Genomic DNA, 18,628 nt, shown 5'->3' on the forward strand with positions numbered 1-18,628 from the left:
CAATCGTTTCAGAATATATAAGTTATTATTTAAGCTTGTTTTTGTAAAGATCAAGTTAATAAACACAGCAAATTCATTTAATGGCGTTGCCAGATGTGTTGCTTGGCGGGTCTATTGGTAATTTAAATTTAAAAAACTAAGCTAAGGAATAGGTTAGTTTTTTATTTTTTGATTCCTAATATGTGATGTTATATTGACTTCAATTTGAAGTTATTAAAGAGTGCCGATCAGTAGCCAAAGCTGGGGAAGTGGATATCCGCACCGTAGCCAAGTCAAATGGTGCGCTAAAACTAAAAAGCGCGTGCAATTGACAATCAACTCACATATACGTACTTTTATGAGTGATATTAAAAATGTTTAGAGCTCTTCAGTCGTACAAAGCACTTGACTCATGTTTGCTGTTAGACACAGGAGCCACACACATGCGAGCTGCAATTACTTCCGTTTCTAGCCGAGTTTTTTGTTTTGTTTTGCCATCCGAGTCTTAAGAAAACAACAACATAGTTTGTGGGTGTCACAAGTGCGCAAAGGCAAAGCCCGAGCATAGCAGAGTAGAGCACGCGACGTTACGGCTGGTCGAGTCGGCGGCTGTGGGGGGTTGTGTATGTCCAGATGTTGCGCACAATTATCATATCAGCGGCACATCATTTACATTTAAGTGGAAAAACAGATTGAGCCAATCGACTGCGAAGAGTGCCAGCCAATGAGCGGTTCGTGCAGAAACTCGTCTTAAGAGGCGTCTTCGTTTGCCCGAACGCGCAGTATTAATTAGAGTGTTCGTCTAACAGGAGCTACCATGAAGAGCTCCGGCACAGATCTAGCCGCCTATTACGTAAATGACTTCGAGAACTTTGACTACAGCTACAACTATGAGCCGACCAATGCGCCCAGTTATGAGGATTACAGCAATAGATCCTGGGAAGGAAACACGGCTGCAGCTTATAGCTGTCATACTCTGCAATTAGCAGCTAGCGTAGCTTCACCCACCACTATCGAGGAGTCAAATGTCACTGCAGCCAGCAGCAGTAGCTCGCAACGGAAGGAACGCACAGCTTTTACTAAAACGCAGCTCAAGCAACTGGAGGCGGAATTTTGCTACTCCAATTACCTGACACGACTGCGTCGGTATGAGATTGCCGTCGCCCTGGAGCTAAGCGAGCGTCAGGTTAAGGTGTGGTTTCAAAATCGTCGCATGAAGTGCAAACGCATCAAACTTGAGATGTCCGGGTCTACAAAAGCGCACAATTAGTTTACTTTATACAAAATGTTTGTTTACTTAACTATTATGGTAAATATACTAAAATTCTACTTCTTTAGCTTCTTGCCAATCTTCTTTTGCAATGGCTTGGCCAACTGTTTGGCTGCTGCCAGCTGCAGTGTTTTTGTAGCTGCCTTTTGAGTAGTTTTGGACACTGCGGCGGTCTTCTTCTTCTGCACACCACCTGAGCCGGGCTTGCGTTTGGCCAGCTCGATTAAGCGCTCAGCGCCTGTGGTTTTCTTCTGTATCTTTTTGGCTGCTGCTTTTGGCTTCACCTCTTCCTCAGACTCATTATCGCTATCATCCTCAGAGCTGTCGAGTTCTGGTTCACTATCATCATCACTTTCATCCACATAATCCTCATCATCCGAGTCCTCGTTAATGGTGTTGCCCAAAAGATCAGCCAGTTCCAACTCCTTTCGCTGAATCTTTGAATTTTTGCTCGTTGACGGTTTAGATTGCTCTGAGCTCTCCTTCAATTTCTTAAGTGGCTCCACGATGAAATTGGATACATCAATGCCCAAATGTTTATATTTCTTTTCCATTTGTTTTAGTTTCTTGATACCTGCGACAGTGCGTTTCTGGCAGGCAGCTTCGGTCCAATCGTTTTGTTGTTTGACACTGCGTTGCGTGGCTTTCGTTACATCCGAAACATAAATTTCTTTGCCAGCCTAGAAACGATGATATTTTAATAGGGTTGTAGGTAATAGGTTCTGTGCTTTTTACTTACCTTATTTGTGACTTTCTTCACGGTATTCTTGAAGTAATTAAACCTTTGCTTTTCTGGTGGTATATACGTTGCCTTGACCACTTTCTGAAACATGAGATAGTTGTCCATGGTGTTGGCCGCTACTTTGGCCACCTCTGGATATTCGAACTCAACAAAAGCAAACCCTTTGCTGCCGCCGGTCCGCTCGGAACGTGCGAGTCGCACACGCGTTACATGCCCAAATTGCTTGAAATATTGACGCAATTGTTGCTCAAAGAAGCCATGTGGCAAATGCTTGATAAATACTACTCCACGCTCTTGACGCTCCTTTGGAGCTGGTTTCGCCTTGTTTAGTTTCTTTTTCAACTGTAAACATGGAGTTAAGACATCGTTACTTGAGGCTCCTCTTTTGGTACGTAACTTACCTGGCCAGAAATTACGGTTTTGACTTGGGCCGGAGATTTGGATGGAGTCCCTTGTTTCTGAGCCTTCTGGGGCTTGGGCTTCCTTACGGGCGGCATCTTTTCTTCTGATATTACTTTAAAAACAAACAGAAAAATACGAAACTATATTATGGCTCCAGCCGCACGTGGAATATACAGTAAAAAATCGAGTCTTTCGATATCGATAGCATACCAATGTTAAAAATAACTCTACACACTTTTTAGTATTTATTATTGATAGTGGTAGTCCCGCTTAATAAATTAAATGGATCATCTAATAAGCTATAAAGGAGTACAAAGCCGTGTTTAATTGAAAAATAGTATAAGCAACAGATTATTTGCGTTGCCTATGAAGCATAGTTTCTTAATTTTCGGTAATTTAAGTACCAGTGTGACCACTTGAAAGAAGACTATTTACTTTGTGCGCCATTAAATCAAATTCTAAAATGGCGCACATGGCAACACTGGAAAACAGATGTTAGTGCAATCGCGTCGTCCGCGCGTGAAGAAGCAACAAGCGAGGTGCAAATCCAATACAACGGGCACGTGTCGGTTTCCACAGAGCTTTAATATATACAGTTATATATTTGCTACAACAAAAATCCAAAACACATAATAAAACAATTGTGAGTTGCGCGCAAATAACAAGGCAACATGTTCTATTTGATTGGACTCGGTCTGGGCGATATCAAGGATATCACAGTGAAAGGCCTTGAAATTGTAAAGCAATGTAGTCGTGTGTACCTGGAAATGTATACCTCGATTCTCGGCTGTAGCCTTGAGGATATGGTGAGTAGGGACCACAGTGCGTGTGTTGCAAATATGAAACGTCGAGCATATACAATTATTTATTGTATTATTGTTAGTTATATATTAAAATATTCATTTTGTTTTTTTAGCAAGAGTTTTATGGGCGTCCCCTACTGCTGGCCGACCGTGACCTTGTGGAACAGGGAGCCGATGAGATTCTGGCTGGTGCTGGCGAATCAGATGTTGCCCTACTCGTTGTTGGCGATCCCTTTGGCGCCACCACACACACAGACTTTATTTTACGCGCCAAGGAGAAGAACATACCCTACAAGGTCATACATAATGCGTCCATTATGAATGCCATTGGCTGTTGTGGCCTGCAGCTGTACAAATTTGGTGAAACAGTCTCCATACCGTATTGGGATGAGACTTGGAAGCCAGATAGTTTTTACGATAAAATCAAACTGAATCGCCTGCACAATATGCACACGCTCTGTCTCCTTGATATTAAGGTTAAGGAGCCCACACCTGAGTCGCTAATGCGCAAACGCAAGGAGTACATGCCACCGCGATTTATGAGTGTCGCTGAAGCCGCCCAACAGCTGCTTACCATTGTGGAGAAGAAGGACGCCCTGGAGCGGAATACAGTGCTAAACGAACAATCGCTTTGCGTAGGCCTGGCACGTGTTGGCCAGGATACACAACAGATTGTGGTTACTACTCTGCATGGGATGCGTGCTACTGATCTGGGCGGTCCACTCCACTCACTGATCATACCCGCCAAGGAGATGCATCCACTGGAAGTTGAGTTCTTGCAACAATATGCCGCCAACATTAAATTGGACGATTATAATCATTAGAAAGAATGGACCCACCGCAAAAATTTATGTATTTAAGTGTTTAGGACACATTTGATTTGAATTTAAGTAGCTTGAAGCTCTATGTATGGAGAAGCGTAAGAAGAGAAAGTGATAAACATATGTATGTGGTTTCCCTAACTGCTTAATTCCAACTGTGTGTAGTTTGCAAACAATAATAAAAATTGCATTAAAAATAAGCTTTAGAATACTTTATGGGAAAAATACTATGAAGGTAGGTAGCATGTTGACTTATTTTGAAATAGTTTTAAAACTGGCTTAAGAAACAAGCTGGGAAAGCTATACATATATACAACTAAGCGGATCTGTAAATGAATGAGGATCGTGTATATACTCATGTATATCATGTCAGCACTCCACTTCTATACATTACATACATTTGGTGCACTCTTGTTGTTTTTCACATTTAATGGGCAGCAATTCAGAATATATGTATAAAATAAATATCCCCAGATGTCCGCTTAGGGATAGAGTCCTCGCATACGCCGCGATGAGCCCTGGCGATCGTAAAGCATATTGAATTTGTTAACGAACTGATGCATATCGTTGCAGCCCTTGGTCAGCGTGCCCAAGTAGCTGATAAGGCCGACGTCGTTGCATTGCGTGTATAGCTCCTCTTGGAAGGCTGGCACCTGCATGATGGGCAGACGATGGCATAGGGCATAAGCTTCTCTCAATATTTCCTGATTCGCTTTTAGTTTGCCCGCTTCGACATCTTTGATGTATTGCAAGACGATTTTGATGCGTGTATTTAACATTTTGATAGCGCTGTCTTGGGCCACCAAATGCTCGGCGACCACGCTCTTCTCGCCCGATTCATTTGTTGTCATGCGTGCCACATGATCCACTCCAATCCGCTCTGCCTCCTCGGTGGCTAGCGTATAGGTTAGCGGAACAAACAGCATAGTGGCCTCGCCATCAACCAGATCGATAAGTGATTCGAATAATTTGACTGGCAACTGGTCGACACTGCGTGGCAACGGATTCAACTGAAGCATGATGGGGCATTCGTTAATTTCAGCTATTTGTTTTTGAATCTTTATGTCACTAGCAGTCGGACTGTCGCCCGTTGTATACCAGCCAATGAAATCCAGATCGCTGAACACCTTCAAACGAATACGTTTATATAATTCAGCAGTTATATGGATTATGTTAATTTAACTTACCTGCTTGTATTGTTGCTCCTTTTTGTTGTAATAGTCTTTGTTGATGATTGTTTCCTCCGCAATTTCATCGGTTTTGAGCTCAAACGAATTCATTACCTCGATATTGCGACCCTTCTGTTTGCCTATCAGTGCGCCATACACCTGACGCGACTCGCCGTGCTGTGCCCGGAAGCGTGTCCAATGCTCTGATATATTCATTATGACCAATGGATGCAATGAAATTGTTACCGACGCAATTGTACCCGTCGCAGCCATAATATTGCCTTTTATTTGCGGATGTTTGTTGCCGGCGGCATCGCCAGCTGCTGAAGATGCAGCTGCCGAAGATGAGGTGCTCGGCTTTGGCGTTACATCGACATCGACTTCCATTTGTTCCATTGTGTCACTGTGTGATATTTACGAGCACAGGAAATCAATATACAAATGATTTGCAATTTTAATATAATTTTTTTGTTTGATGTTTGCTATTGCGACTGGCCTCCACCGATTACTGAATTGCGATAACAATGCATTGATTTCGATTGGCTTCTTTGTTTCTTTGCGATAATATTGTATCGATTTCGACAGTTCTGGTCTAGTTTAAGCGGCGTTGTGTACAATTTTGTATGAATTTACTTTGCTAAAATTATAATATATATTTTATTAGCTAATAACTTAAAATTAATAAAAAGGCGTTTTCCGGATCTTGAATTTTGAATTCAATATAGTCGGCGACGATACAGCATATATATTCTTTAGGTCAATCAATATTTTGGAATAAAAACTTGGAATTCTTACCGGCTGTTAAATTTAAAATACGAGCCAACATTTGGTATTTTTCGTCTAGACTTTAATATGTTAATAACAGTTGGATAAAATGTTAACTTATTATCGGTGTGTAAAGTCCATCACTAGTATATCACCAATAAGAATTGGCCGTGCCACGAAAAACCGCTGCGCACGGACGTTTGTAGTAAATCCAAAATAAAAAGTACGTCCGCTATTATTTGTTTTATCGCGAAATGTGTAAGAATTATTAATAAATGCAATCACTCAAAGCAAAAATTTGAGATAAAGCATGAGAGGTGTCTAATATCAAATCAGCAGCTATTACGAGCCATTAAGAACTTTTGGTCAAGGTATGCACTAACTAAATTGTCGCTGTGTGGGAGACTCAATAAAATCTTCTTTATTTTTTGTATGTATGTGACAAACCCAATGAAAATAATCAAAAAAAAAAAAGACTATATGGCTATAGCCTACGCTCTTATGGCAAGTTTATTAACTAAGACCAATTAAATAATTGTCAAGTTTTTAAATTTTATTTTGGCGATTTTCGTTTCCGTGCATATTCCTTTTACAGGAAAAATCAATAAAATCCAATTGGCGCGCGTATACGTGTGAGTGTGTGTGCGTGAGCAAAAGCGTGTGAGTGTGCAAGCGGCTGCGCCGTGTGTGGGTGTGTGCTTTGTGCATCTGTATTGTCTTTTCGAGCTGCAGGCTCCTTTATCAACTGCATAGGCTGTGCGCGTGTCGTTGTTGTTGTTGTTTCTGCTTTGCCCCTTTTGTTATCGTTGCTGTTAGTGTTGCAAAGTGAATGTAGCGCAGCTAATTGATAAGTTTTCATTTCTATTCGGTCATTTTTTCCCACTCTTGTTTACCATAATTAATCACTGCGTCTGCATTGTAACAGTTTGCATTTGTATGCGTATTCATATGTATTTATTTATTATGCATGCTGTAGGGGTTTCGCTTTGGTTACTTTTGTTTTTATTTTTTGCTTAATTGTTTTTGGTCGAAAGAGCGACAGTCGCAAAATAGTTAAACCAACTACTTGCATAGTTAAAGTATTTAGTTTCCCTTTTACTTAGCTTCCATTTACATAATAATGATATCTGCTTGCAAAAAGAAAAACTGGACAAGACAAAAACTAAATGAAAACAACAGCAACAACTACAGAAGCGAAAGACGCTCATTAAAATAACACACACACACGTATGCATACATACATACTGCCATGCGCTTATACTTTTATATGCATATGTATGTATGTGTGTATGTGTATATGCCGACATTCATATTTATGGGAACGGGCGCGTACTTTATTATGACACGAAATGTAGTTAAGCATTGTCTTTAAACATGTGACATTTTGCCCTTATAAATAAATACATATGGTGTAATTTCTATACAAGTTTATAAAAATAAAGAACAACTTTCTTTACAAAAGAAAACTAAGTTTCTTGACCATTTCTCTGTTAGTAGTCAACAAAAATCTACAAGTAAAATCCTTTAAGAAATGATCTACGTATTTTGCCATCTCGATATATATCTTTTAATATTTTATTTAAATAAATAAATTAATATATTTTATTAGCAATATCTGTCCTATGCATATTAAATTTTCTTAACTTTTTTTGCATAATAAGTACAAGACAAAGAGAGAGAGAGAGAGAGTATTCAATGTGCGCCTTGCTTGCCATAATTTTGTGCTTGGTATTTTTGCGCATACTTCCATCATATCTCTTTTTAATGTCTGTTGTCTGCCCATCTCATTTCTCAATCTTCAATCGCATACTGCTTTGGCGATAGTTCTGCTGTTTGGATTTTCGGTATGCAAAATGTGTGCCAAGTCAAAACGTCGCTTCCTTTTGTGGTCTTCGTAGCTGTAAGTATGTGTGTATGTGTGTATGTACTTACATATGTATAGCTGGCTGGTCGGTTAATGACACTCAAGACAGCGGGAGAAGCGGCGCCCGACTAGACAAGTGACGCATACGAATTCCTTGTGATACTTGCCAACAATAAGTACAAATCTACATACATACATACATATGTATGTATGTATGCATGTATGTATGCATGCATAGGCTTTGACTAATTGATGAACTGTTGATTCATTCGACATGTTAAAATGCCGGCTATGTACTTACGTATTTGCCCACACACACACTCATGCATACATTACATACAAAAAAGAATGTGCTCCATTTATCAGAAAGTGTTTCTTATCGGACTGCTCCGAATTTGTATAGTTACGTATTATATTTCAAAGAGGGTCGCACTTGGATTTAGTAAGCGAATCACTCATTATTTATTGGCTTGCATACATACAGACATACCATATTTATACGATTGGACAGTGTTTCGCAGTGCTTATTAGAATTAGAATGCCTTTACTGTAATTACCCGCTAGAAAGCTTTTTTCAATTTTGTAGACAATTTTCAGCAAGTAAAATGAATAGAAAAGTAAACAATTATATTTTAAATTAAATTAATAAATTTATTTGTTAAAAAAAAGTGCTCTATGGTTAGCCACTGACATACATTTGTAAATTGCATATTGCGAACGATTACTGTATTGCCATGTATTTCCGTTATTGTCCAATTGGAAGAATACATTCTATTTTCAAATTAGTTTTTGATGAATTTGCCAATTGGAGCCTGAAGTACATATATGATCTATGTTTAGGGTGCCACAGTTCACAAGCCTAGAAGCTCCATCTATGAGAATATAAAACGTAACCATGTCACACACATGCACCCATTTAACATATGTATGTACATATGCATATGTGTGCATACGCATATATCCAATTATACGGCGCATGCGCCGCTGCCAGCAGAGATGCAGTCGTCAATTGCAAAGCGCATAATTCAACGGCAGCTCGAATGAAAAATACAACAGCAACAACAACAACAATAACAACAATGAAATTAAGCAGCTGAAAACGCATCTGTATCTTTTTCATGCACTGGAAATTCCGCAAAGACGTTGCCGATCCGCTAACTTTCTAAAAAAAAATAGATGCAGCTCCAGTTAATTACGATCACAATCATGATCATAATGATTGTATTAGCTTATATATTATTACTGGGTAGCACCTATTAAGGGTATGTTAAATCAAACATTCATTTGGATATCGCATATGGTCAGGTAACTGCACTGCCTTTCTATGTGATTTTCAAAAATTCTAATGGGTTACATTGTTAGGTGGGTTACATTGTTAAGGTAGGCCTTATTGAGAGAAAGTGTGAGATAGACACAGAGAGATAGAGAAATAGAGAAGTGATGATGGAGAGGGAGGGAGAGAGAAAGAGAGAGAAATAGTGATAGAGAGAGAGAGAAAAAGTGTAAGAACGTCATAGAGGAAGAGATTGAGAGAGTGAAAGGGAGTTCTAAACCTAGCCAGACTAGAAAAAAATTTGCCTAAAAAAGTATTCAAGGGTATTTCGTAGTCGCTGTCTATGGCAGCTCGTGGTTGAGTCGTTTATTACCTGTTATAGACCGCACACTTGAGCTTACACCTGATATTCTGGAGTCTCAATTGCTGCAGCTGCTAGCGTCTCGCTCAAGGGCCCAACTTGGCCAACTGGTGGTGGGCAAACTATATATATAGGTGTATACATATACATATATATATAGATATATTCATATATCTGTGCTTGCAGCTATAAATAGAAGAGCGACGCCTCGACGCCCAGCTGATCAGCCAACTCATCTTGAAATTTATAACCAACGCCTCTCATTCGTAATTGCAGGGCATGGACATTGACTCTGGCATTTGGCTTTGAAATTCAAACCAGATCCAGTTGGGGGCTGTGATCATGTTGCAGCCAACGCTCACATCAGAGCTGGAGGAGAATGCCGGTGGCCAGGACAGCATCGTGTTGAGCATGGCTGGCGTTTGCTTGGACGACGCTGATGTTGATGTCGATCCGGATGCTGATGTCGATGTGGATGTGGATGTAGATGTCGATGCTGTGCCCGAGCGTAAGCCACATTTCTTGGACTATGATGCTGCAGCGCCGCCAGATTATGAGGAGAACTATGGCTATAGAATCGCCGCTGGGGAGCAGCTGAAAATGGACAAGAAATTCGAACGGGATGGTGAGATTAGCGATTATGAGCTGGCCGCCAGTGGCTATACCAAGAAGGAGTTCACCCAGGACGATAATACGCTGCACTACACGCAAAGTAGTGGCGCGGCGGGCGCCAAGAAGCCAGCCAAACACTTCCTGGATGAGAATCCTATACCGCCCGACTATATGCTGGCGCAGGAGATGCGCGAGCATCGCAGTCTGGATCGCAATTTCGAACGGCAGTCGGCGCAGCAACAGCAGCAAAAGGAGCTGCTGCCAGCCCAGCGCCTGGGCTCACCAGCTGGGGCAGTGGGCACAGGTGTCGGCGGCAGTCGCACTTCGCGCAGCAAGGAGCCGTCCTATACGCTCTCCCGCTTTCTGGATGCCGATGCGGCGCCGCCGCCCCTGCCACGCCTGCCCAAAGGTACCGCCTGGACGAGCACAAGCGATGTGGACGCCACGCTGGGCGCCAAGGTCGAGTGTGTTTACTCGCTGCTCTCGATGCTGGGCTCCAATGATCCGCTGGAGATGTCGAAAAAGTTTCTCGAATTGTCCGCAAATAGTCAGAGCTGTGCCACATTGCGTCGCTCCGGCTGCATGCCACTGCTGGTGCAGATGATGCATGCACCGGATAATGAGCAGGAGGTGCGCAAGTGCGCCAGTCTCGCGCTGCACAATGTGGTGCACAGTCACCCGGACGAGAAGGCGGGCAGGCGGGAGGCCAAGGTGTTGCGCCTGCTCGATCAGATCGTGGACTATTGCAGCTTCCTGAAGACGCTGCTGCAGAGCGGCGGCGAGGCCATAGCCGATGACTCCGACCGCCATCCACTGGCGGCCATATCATCCCTGATGAAGGTCAGCTTCGATGAGGAGCATCGACATGCCATGTGCGAGCTGGGTGCACTGCAGGTGATACCCAATCTGGTGCACTTGGATCATGCTGTGCACGGACCCAAGCCAGAGGATCAGTGCTGCAACTCGCTGCGGCGTTATGCGCTGATGGCGCTCACCAATCTCACGTTTGGCGATGAGAACAACAAGGCGCTGCTCTGTGGCCAGAAGCAGTTCATGGAGGCGCTGGTCGCCCAGTTGGACACCAGTGGACCCGACGATCTGCTTCAGGTGACGGCCAGCGTGCTGCGCAACCTCTCCTGGCGAGCCGACAGCAATATGAAGGCGGTGCTCAACGAGATTGGAACTGTGACGGCACTGGCCAAAGCGGCCATGCGCAACAAGAGCGAGAATACGCTGAAGGCAATACTCTCGGCATTGTGGAACCTCTCGGCGCACTGCAGCACCAACAAGGCCGAGTTTTGTGCCGTTGAGGGCGCACTCGCCTTTCTGGTGGGCATGCTCAGCTACGAGGGGCCCAGCAAGACACTCAAGATTATCGAGAATGCTGGCGGCATTCTGCGCAATGTCTCCAGCCATATAGCCGTCTGCGAGCCGTATCGTCAGATCTTGCGCCAGCACAATTGCTTGGCCATCCTGCTGCAGCAGCTCAAATCAGAGAGTCTGACTGTTGTGAGCAACTCGTGCGGCATACTGTGGAATCTGTCGGCACGCTGTCCGGAGGATCAGAAGTTCTTATGGGATAATGGCGCGGTGCCGATGCTGCGCTCGTTGATACACTCCAAGCATGCCATGATCTCGGAGGGCAGTTCATCGGCGCTGAAGAATCTATTGAATTTTCGGCCCGCTGTACAGAATCAGGATCAATTGGATCCGATTGCCCGCTCCATGGGGCTCAAGCAGCTGCCCACGCTGAAGGCGCGCAAACAAAAGGCGCTGCAGCAGGAGCTGGGCGAACGTCATGCCGAGACCTGTGACAACTTGGAGAGCAACAACAGCATCAGCAATAGCAACAGCAATAGCAATAACAATAGCATCGGCACCAGCGTCATCTCCCATAAGGCGCGTCGCCATCCAGCTCCCACACGTCTGTCGCGCTCCGCCCTGCTGACCAAGAGCGAGAGCCGTGACTCTGTCTATTCGGCCAAGTCGGACACGGCCTATGAGCATCTGATGCGCTCAGATGCGGCCCAGCGGCAGGGTAACTTTGAGCTAGAGCTGGAGCACGATGTGGAGGCCACCGAGGAGCAGCCCATTGACTATTCGGCCAAATATAGCGAAGGAGCGGCCACTAGCAGCAGCAAAGCAACAACATATCAGGAAACGGATTTGGATCAGCCCACGGATTTCAGTCTGCGCTATGCGGAAAATCAATTGGAGTCGGACATGAAGTCCGCCGCGGGCTGTGCACCGAGCGCCAAAGCAACGGGCGAGGGTCAGGAGATACTGCTCATGCTGGACGACAGTGTCAAGTGCTATCAGACCGAGGACACGCCGTATGTCATATCGAATGCGGCATCTGTCACGGATTTGCGGCAGGCGGCCAAAGCGGAGGCCGATGCAGAATCATCGCTGCCCGCCGAGGCGACCATTAAGCCCAGCGGCGTGGATGAGAGTGCATTGGCGCAACCTCAAGCACCCATAAAGCAGCAATCCTCGAAGCTGTCCTCGGCTCTGGCCTCCGGCTCCTATACGCCCGAGAAGCCCATCAATTACTGCGAAGAAGGCACGCCTGGCTACTTTAGTCGCTACGATTCGCTCAGCAGTCTGGATGAGCCTGGAAAATCTGTCCCAAAAGCAGACAGCAAACCAGCCAAGTCAGAGGAGCAGCAGCAAACGGAGCAGCCAGAGCTGCAGCCGCAGGAGGAGCCAACGCCGGCTAAGCCCAATTCGGCGCTGGAGACGCCGCTAATGTTCTCTCGGCGCAGCTCCATGGACTCCCTGGATGTGGATGTGGCTAATTGTGACGACAAGAGCTCGGTGGTCAGTGATTTTAGTCGTCTGGCCAGCGGCGTCATCTCGCCCTCCGAGCTGCCCGACTCGCCCACGCAAAGCATGCCGCAATCGCCGAGGCGCAGCAGCGTGGCAGGCGCCACTGTCGCCCTAACTCCCGGCAGCGGTAGCCGCCAGCGACCATTACGCAGCGTCTTCGAGGATGACCTGAGCAAATTCAATGTGGAGCATACGCCCGCACAGTTCTCCGGCGCCACCAGCCTGAGCAATCTGAGCATCGTTGATGATGATAAGCCCATAGGCGAGGACAATGATGTCGACAAGGAGGATGAGCTGCTGCTAGCCAGCTGCATCAACATGGGCATGCAACGACCTGCGGGCACGGCGGCATCTGCTAGTGGAACTGGAACTGCAACGACGGCAGCTGCAGCCGCCTCCGTCGAAGAGACGACACGCAGCTACTGCACCGAGGACACGCCCGCACTGCTCTCCAAGGTGGGCAGCAATACCAATCTCTCAGCCATATCCATGAATTCGACAGCCGAAACACAGCCGCAACGCTGCTCCCTCAATCTCTCCGACGATGTCTCCTCCAACGCATCCGATTGCGGCGGCGTAGCTGGTGCCGCTGCCATGCTACAGCAGTGCATTCGGGACGGCATGCAGAAGCCCAGTCCAATGCCCGTGGCGCCTCTCCATGAGGATCCCATTGCAATGCTGCGCCGAGGCGGCAACATGCTGTCCACCTATTTGCCCGTCAGCGATGAGATGAGCAAATATCTGGTGGAGGACAGTCCCTGCAACTTCTCTGTCGTCTCCGGCTTGTCCAATCTGACCGTGGGCTCAAGTCTGGTCGGACCAGCTGTGCAGCTGCAGGAAACAACTGGGTAAGCATGGTTGAAACACTAATGTCTCGTTAGCCGGATCAGAGATCTGATGTCCATGATCAAGAAATAGAAGTGAAGACGAATATCGTTTACAGCATTGCCGACGCGTCTGAGGTGAAGTCAGAGAGTCAAGCGTCAACCCAGGAGCAGGTCGGTCGACCGCCGCAGTGGCAGGATGATTCGTTGAGCTCGTTGTCCATTGACTCCGAGGATGATACCAATTTGCTGAGTCAGGTGAGCGCAACGGGATCACGTATTATGTATATTAACTAATTCTAATTTTCGTTGCGTTCAAGCAGGCTATTGCCGCCGGCTGCAATAGGCCCAAATCGAATCTTGGCTTCAGCGGCACGAGCGCGACGAGCAGCAAACGCTCCAGCTCGCTGTGCTCCTCGTCCCAGCCCATAGCCATCAATGCGGCCACCTCGGCGTGCTCCTTGAACTCGGCAATGAGTGCGCGCAAGACGGTGCAGCAGGAATCCTACAGCTCGGTGGACTCCAGCGATTCAAACGACAATCAATCGAAGTCGCTATTCGAGCTGTGTATTCTGAATGGCATGTACAAGTCCAAGGAGCCCAGCAGATCGCAGCAGCTACAGCACCAGCAGCAGCAACTGCAGCTAAGCAGCTCAACGGCACACTCAAATCCAAATCTGAAGCAGTTTGATTCGCTGCCCGTGCAATTGCCAGTGCAGTCGAAGCGGCAGCGTCATCACCATCACCATCATCACCAGCATCAGCGGGAGCGAGAGCGTGAGCGCAAGGATGAGAAATTGCTGCTGGAGTGCATCAATACAGGCATATCGAAGAAAATCAATGCCGTGCCAAAAAACGCGCAAGCTACGTCTGCAGCTGCATTGGAACCGTGTCACCCAATGGCGGCTACTACATCAGCAAGTGTCCACAGCACAGCAGCAGCTCCAGACGTAGAGCAGAAATCGCACGCACTATCAACACAGCACAACAGCCACCAAATCAGCCAGCAGAGCAAGCAGTCACCCAGGCACGGCATCGACACCGACACAGACGTAGCAAAAAGTCCAGCTCCAAGTCCAGAGACCGCGAACACGATCGATCACGGGATCGTTACTGGGTCTAAATTGTTAATAGATACCGAAGCGGATCGTTCCAGCGACGAGTCGAATCAGTCGTTGATACTGGACACCACAGTGCGGCTGGATGAGATTCCGGATGCCAACAGGCCACGAGCAGCAGACAAGCATAAGGATCCCGATCTGATGCTGAAGTCTGTGGAGCGGCTCACATTGGAGTTTGTGACATCCGCGGAGCAATTGCGCACGGGCAATCACACACACAACAATAGTCACAGTCACAGTCAGAGTCACAGTCAGAGTCACAGTCACAGTCACAGTCACAGTCACAGTCACAGTCATGGCAACAACAACACATGGAACGAGCACACCTGTCCCAATGATGTATCCTTTCCGAGCATTAGCCAAACGGCACCTGTGCTGGCTTCGCTTAGTCTGGATGATGCTGATATGGATGATATGGATGCGGATGCCACGCAGGCACAGGATTTGCATGATTTTGCCGAGATTACGCCCACCAATGAGACGCATTTGCTGTGCTCGTTGGGCTTGGCCAACGGCGATGCCAACTTCCAGCAGCCCAGCTCCCTGGATAGTCACACTCTAAGCGATACGCTCATCGAAGAGCCGGCACAAGAGCACAGCATGTCCTCCGGGCTAAACTTTCAGCTGGGCGGGCAGGTGCAGAGCGCCGCAGTGCGCAGCTGCGAGCAGCAGCAACGGCTGCTGCTGTTCAATGGCACCAGCGCCTCCATGATGACCAACTCCACAATGATTGCGTTCGAGGCACGTGCTCTAGCCGACAATCTGCAGCAGCTGCAGGCGTGTGATCCTGACGATAACGAACACAACGATGACAGTACTCAGCTGACATTTAGTATCAATGGCAGCCTGGATCTGGACAATGTGCGTCCGCCCTCTGGCATGGAATCGCTGAACTCTGCCTGCAATACGCAGCCAAGCTCGTTGCGGCTGGCCCTGCCCACGAAGTCGCCCAGATTTGCGCGCAAGGCCTTTCCAGCCGGTCTGGTGGCCAGACGTGCGCTTGGCCAGCTGGCGGGCAGCGCCGAGAGCGTCAACTCCAGCTGCAATCTGCTGGACAACATTAAGCCGCCATCGCTAATGGATGAGCTGCTCGATTCCATGATCAGCGTGGACAGCATCCAGTCGGAGGTGGCGGACGCTGAACAGGAGTGCAGCCTGGCGACCACCATATCAGTGTCCAACTACGAGACAGCTGCTGGTGACGATCAGACGCTCACACTGACTGTCCTCCAGAGCTGCTGTGACTTTGATGATGACGAAGAAGATGCCACGATGAACGAGGACTTCAGCTCCGCGGAGTCGACGCCCAAGCAGGGCTCGACGCCTTCGCCGAATCGTCGCACTCTCACGCCCAAACAAAAGCGTCGCCTGGCCAAGGATCGTTACAAGACCTACACCATCACCGGCAACGCTATGGACATTGTCGAGCCCAATGAAACGCTGCAGATCGAGATTGTAGAGTCTGTGCCGCCCGAAGTGCCACCAGCAACACCATCGCCGCGACTCAGTGGAAGGCGACGCGGCAGTGCCGAGCGTTACAAGACGCAGGTCATCGAGTGCCCGCTGCAGTTGCTGCAGGATGATTGCCCCAGCGATCAGCTGTCCTCCATGCGCGCCATGATGCAGCAGTTCACCTACATCACAGATATTGATATTGGCCTGCCCAGCGAGGCGCCGGAGACGCCCACTTTGGCAGATGATCCGCCCAGCTGCGAGGGCGACCAAAATTCAGAAACAGAATCGTGTCATGGCCGTGGCCAGTCGCCGCCAGTGGCCAAGCAGCTAACGCTGAAGAGAACAACTCCGCCGCCGCAGCCGCCTGCTCTGGAGCCTGCCGCTGCTGTCAAGGTGGTGCGGGGACGCAAGAAGCCTGCCTACATCTCGCCGTACAGCATGCAGAGTCAACGCAATAGCAGTGCAGCCGCTGCCGCTGCTGCTGCTGCCGCCAAGAGCAAGACCAAGACGCTGTCGCCAACCATAGCTAAGCGGAACGCTTTGACCAGCACGCGGCTGCCGGCTAAGAAGAGGGCAACGCCGCCACCGACTACCACGCGTCTGGAGCGCCAGGGCACCTTTGTCAAGGATGAGCCCACTAATATCAATGCGCAAGTGCCCGTTGTGGAGCCAGTGAGTCCCACGCAACGCACCTCCAAGCTGCCCACAAAGCGGCCAACAACAGCACCAGCGACGTTCGCAGCAAAGACAGCGTCACCCAAACGCATTTTAGCCAAAGCAGCGCCTCGTATGCTGCCGCCACAGCAGAAACCGCAACAACGTGCCAATACCAATATACGTCTGGCCAGCGCCAAGGCAGCGGCTGCCTCCCGCGTAGCCGCCCAAGCGACCCGAATATCAAGCACGACTCCGCCCTCGCGTAGCAATTCGAGTTTGAATGGTGGCAGTGCAGCCGTTGCTGCGGCATCGGCAGCGGCCGTCAAGATCAACCAGGCACAGAGTCGTATTGCCAATATCTGGAAGCGCGTGGATGATGCCAAAACCAAGACGACAAAGACCAAACAAATATCTAATCTGAAGACGCAGCAAACGAAATCTTCCAATACGTTAAACGGCAATGCGTCAGGTCCCAAGCTCTTGCGCAGCTCCACATTCGACAATACGCCGCCAAGTGCAGCGGCGAACGGTCAAGCATCGGGAGGAACTGCATCAGCATCCGCATCCGCAGCAGCTGCCCGATCCCGGCTGCCCATTGGAGGAGTGCGCAAATAGAAACGAACGCACAAAGCCAATCCCGTCTTGCATTTTCATATGGAAACAGAATCAAAGAATGTTTATTATATATAGAACTATATATATCTTGCATACCTATAGAGTATATATATATATATATATTTATAGCTATATATCCTACGCTAGATTTGTTAAGTCTAGAAACAACCTAATCCAATTCACAGTCAAACGACGAGCGCATGGAAATCGGCTCCAAGTTCGTATGTAGCCAAATGTATTGCATAATAATAATTATCTAGATATTATCTCGGGCCTTTTCAAGTGTGTACAACCATATACTCTATATAACTACCTGCTAAAGATATATATCATACGATATTCAAAGTTGTAACCAAGCTAATTCGTAGCTGTTATATGAGGTCTATATGTATGTTGCGACTTGCTAATCAAAACGCTCTTAAAATTATAATCAAAGATAAAACGAAACAATTTGATATACACTTAGTTAGTGTATTTAGCCGTCGGCTTCCTTTCTGCAAACCAAATATTATTTTGAGAATGATTAATTTAACACATTGATAGTCACTGCTTTTATTTTTTTAACATAATTTTAAAAGTCTTTACTTGGATATAAGAGTATTCGCATTCGGTTTAAACTTGGCGATCTGTAGTTAGCTTTGATTTAAGCCCATTTACAATTCTTATTAAACGTATATATATATTAATAAAAACGAAATGCTTTTCGACAAAACTTAGGAAAGACCATTTTTATGTTAATGATATTTATATATTATTTTTTATATTACTTTTGTTAAAATATAGTTAACTTGATATCTAGGATTGGGGCGTAGCCCAGATTTCTAGTTCTCTGCTCTCAGGTCTCTCTCAGTACTTAGCTTTTCTCCTATTATCAATGGATGTCTGCCGATGGAACAACGTTGACCGATGTGTTATTTACATTCTCATTGCCATATCGATATCCTGTAATACAAGGCGAGTTGATTGCTATAAATAAAAGTGCATTTGTAAATGAATAGAACAAATCAAAGTTAGCAGATAAAATTCAAATATGTGACTTAAATTAACGGTTGCACGGCGGCACGAC

At 46.6% G+C, this 18,628-nt stretch overlaps 5 protein-coding genes across 7 annotated transcripts; 3 read left to right on the forward strand and 2 right to left on the reverse strand.

Annotated features, from left to right (window-relative positions):
* The first annotated feature begins 31 nt into the window (after nucleotides 1-31).
* Nucleotides 32-1,257, forward strand: LOC111595897 (homeobox protein MOX-1). Its single transcript, XM_030224716.1, has one exon. It carries the CDS (start codon nucleotides 797-799, stop codon nucleotides 1,247-1,249), a length of 453 nt encoding a protein of 150 aa, XP_030080576.1. The 5' UTR covers nucleotides 32-796; the 3' UTR covers nucleotides 1,250-1,257.
* Nucleotides 1,258-1,297: 40 nt separating this feature from the next.
* LOC111595894 (MKI67 FHA domain-interacting nucleolar phosphoprotein) lies at nucleotides 1,298-2,593 on the reverse strand. Its single transcript, XM_023309834.2, has 3 exons — nucleotides 2,393-2,593; nucleotides 1,989-2,333; nucleotides 1,298-1,929 (listed from the first exon to the last, which is right to left on the reverse strand). The coding sequence occupies exons 1-3, from the start codon at nucleotides 2,486-2,488 to the stop codon at nucleotides 1,306-1,308; spliced, it is 1,065 nt and encodes a 354-aa protein (XP_023165602.2). The 5' UTR covers nucleotides 2,489-2,593; the 3' UTR covers nucleotides 1,298-1,305.
* A 248-nt stretch (nucleotides 2,594-2,841) lies between these two features.
* LOC111595896 (diphthine methyl ester synthase) lies at nucleotides 2,842-4,200 on the forward strand. The gene is made up of 2 exons (XM_023309837.2): nucleotides 2,842-3,199; nucleotides 3,310-4,200. The coding sequence occupies exons 1-2, from the start codon at nucleotides 3,065-3,067 to the stop codon at nucleotides 4,018-4,020; spliced, it is 846 nt and encodes a 281-aa protein (XP_023165605.1). The 5' UTR covers nucleotides 2,842-3,064; the 3' UTR covers nucleotides 4,021-4,200.
* A 231-nt stretch (nucleotides 4,201-4,431) lies between these two features.
* Nucleotides 4,432-6,057, reverse strand: LOC111595895 (COP9 signalosome complex subunit 6). Of its 2 annotated transcripts, XM_023309836.2 has the most exons (3): nucleotides 5,982-6,057; nucleotides 5,205-5,823; nucleotides 4,432-5,144 (listed from the first exon to the last, which is right to left on the reverse strand). In XM_023309836.2, the coding sequence occupies exons 2-3, from the start codon at nucleotides 5,580-5,582 to the stop codon at nucleotides 4,500-4,502; spliced, it is 1,023 nt and encodes a 340-aa protein (XP_023165604.1). In that variant the 5' UTR covers nucleotides 5,583-5,823; nucleotides 5,982-6,057; the 3' UTR covers nucleotides 4,432-4,499. The 2 variants fall into 2 exon arrangements, with proteins under 2 accessions (XP_023165604.1, XP_023165603.1); XM_023309835.2 differs by lacking the exon at nucleotides 5,982-6,057 and having other exon boundaries at nucleotides 5,205-5,848.
* A 46-nt stretch (nucleotides 6,058-6,103) lies between these two features.
* On the forward strand, nucleotides 6,104-18,103 carry LOC111595918. 2 transcript variants are annotated; one of them, XM_030224715.1, is made up of 4 exons: nucleotides 6,104-6,174; nucleotides 9,726-13,738; nucleotides 13,834-13,972; nucleotides 14,038-18,103. In XM_030224715.1, the coding sequence occupies exons 2-4, from the start codon at nucleotides 9,792-9,794 to the stop codon at nucleotides 17,560-17,562; spliced, it is 7,611 nt and encodes a 2,536-aa protein (XP_030080575.1). In that variant the 5' UTR covers nucleotides 6,104-6,174; nucleotides 9,726-9,791; the 3' UTR covers nucleotides 17,563-18,103. The 2 variants fall into 2 exon arrangements, with proteins under 2 accessions (XP_030080575.1, XP_023165637.2); XM_023309869.2 differs by lacking the exon at nucleotides 6,104-6,174 and adding an exon at nucleotides 6,245-6,322.
* The last annotated feature ends 525 nt before the right edge of the window (nucleotides 18,104-18,628 follow it).

Source organism: Drosophila hydei, unplaced genomic scaffold, assembly GCF_003285905.1.
Source record: "Drosophila hydei strain 15085-1641.00,03,60 unplaced genomic scaffold, DhydRS2 tig00008119-arrow-pilon, whole genome shotgun sequence".
Classification (NCBI taxonomy): domain Eukaryota; kingdom Metazoa; phylum Arthropoda; class Insecta; order Diptera; family Drosophilidae; genus Drosophila; species Drosophila hydei.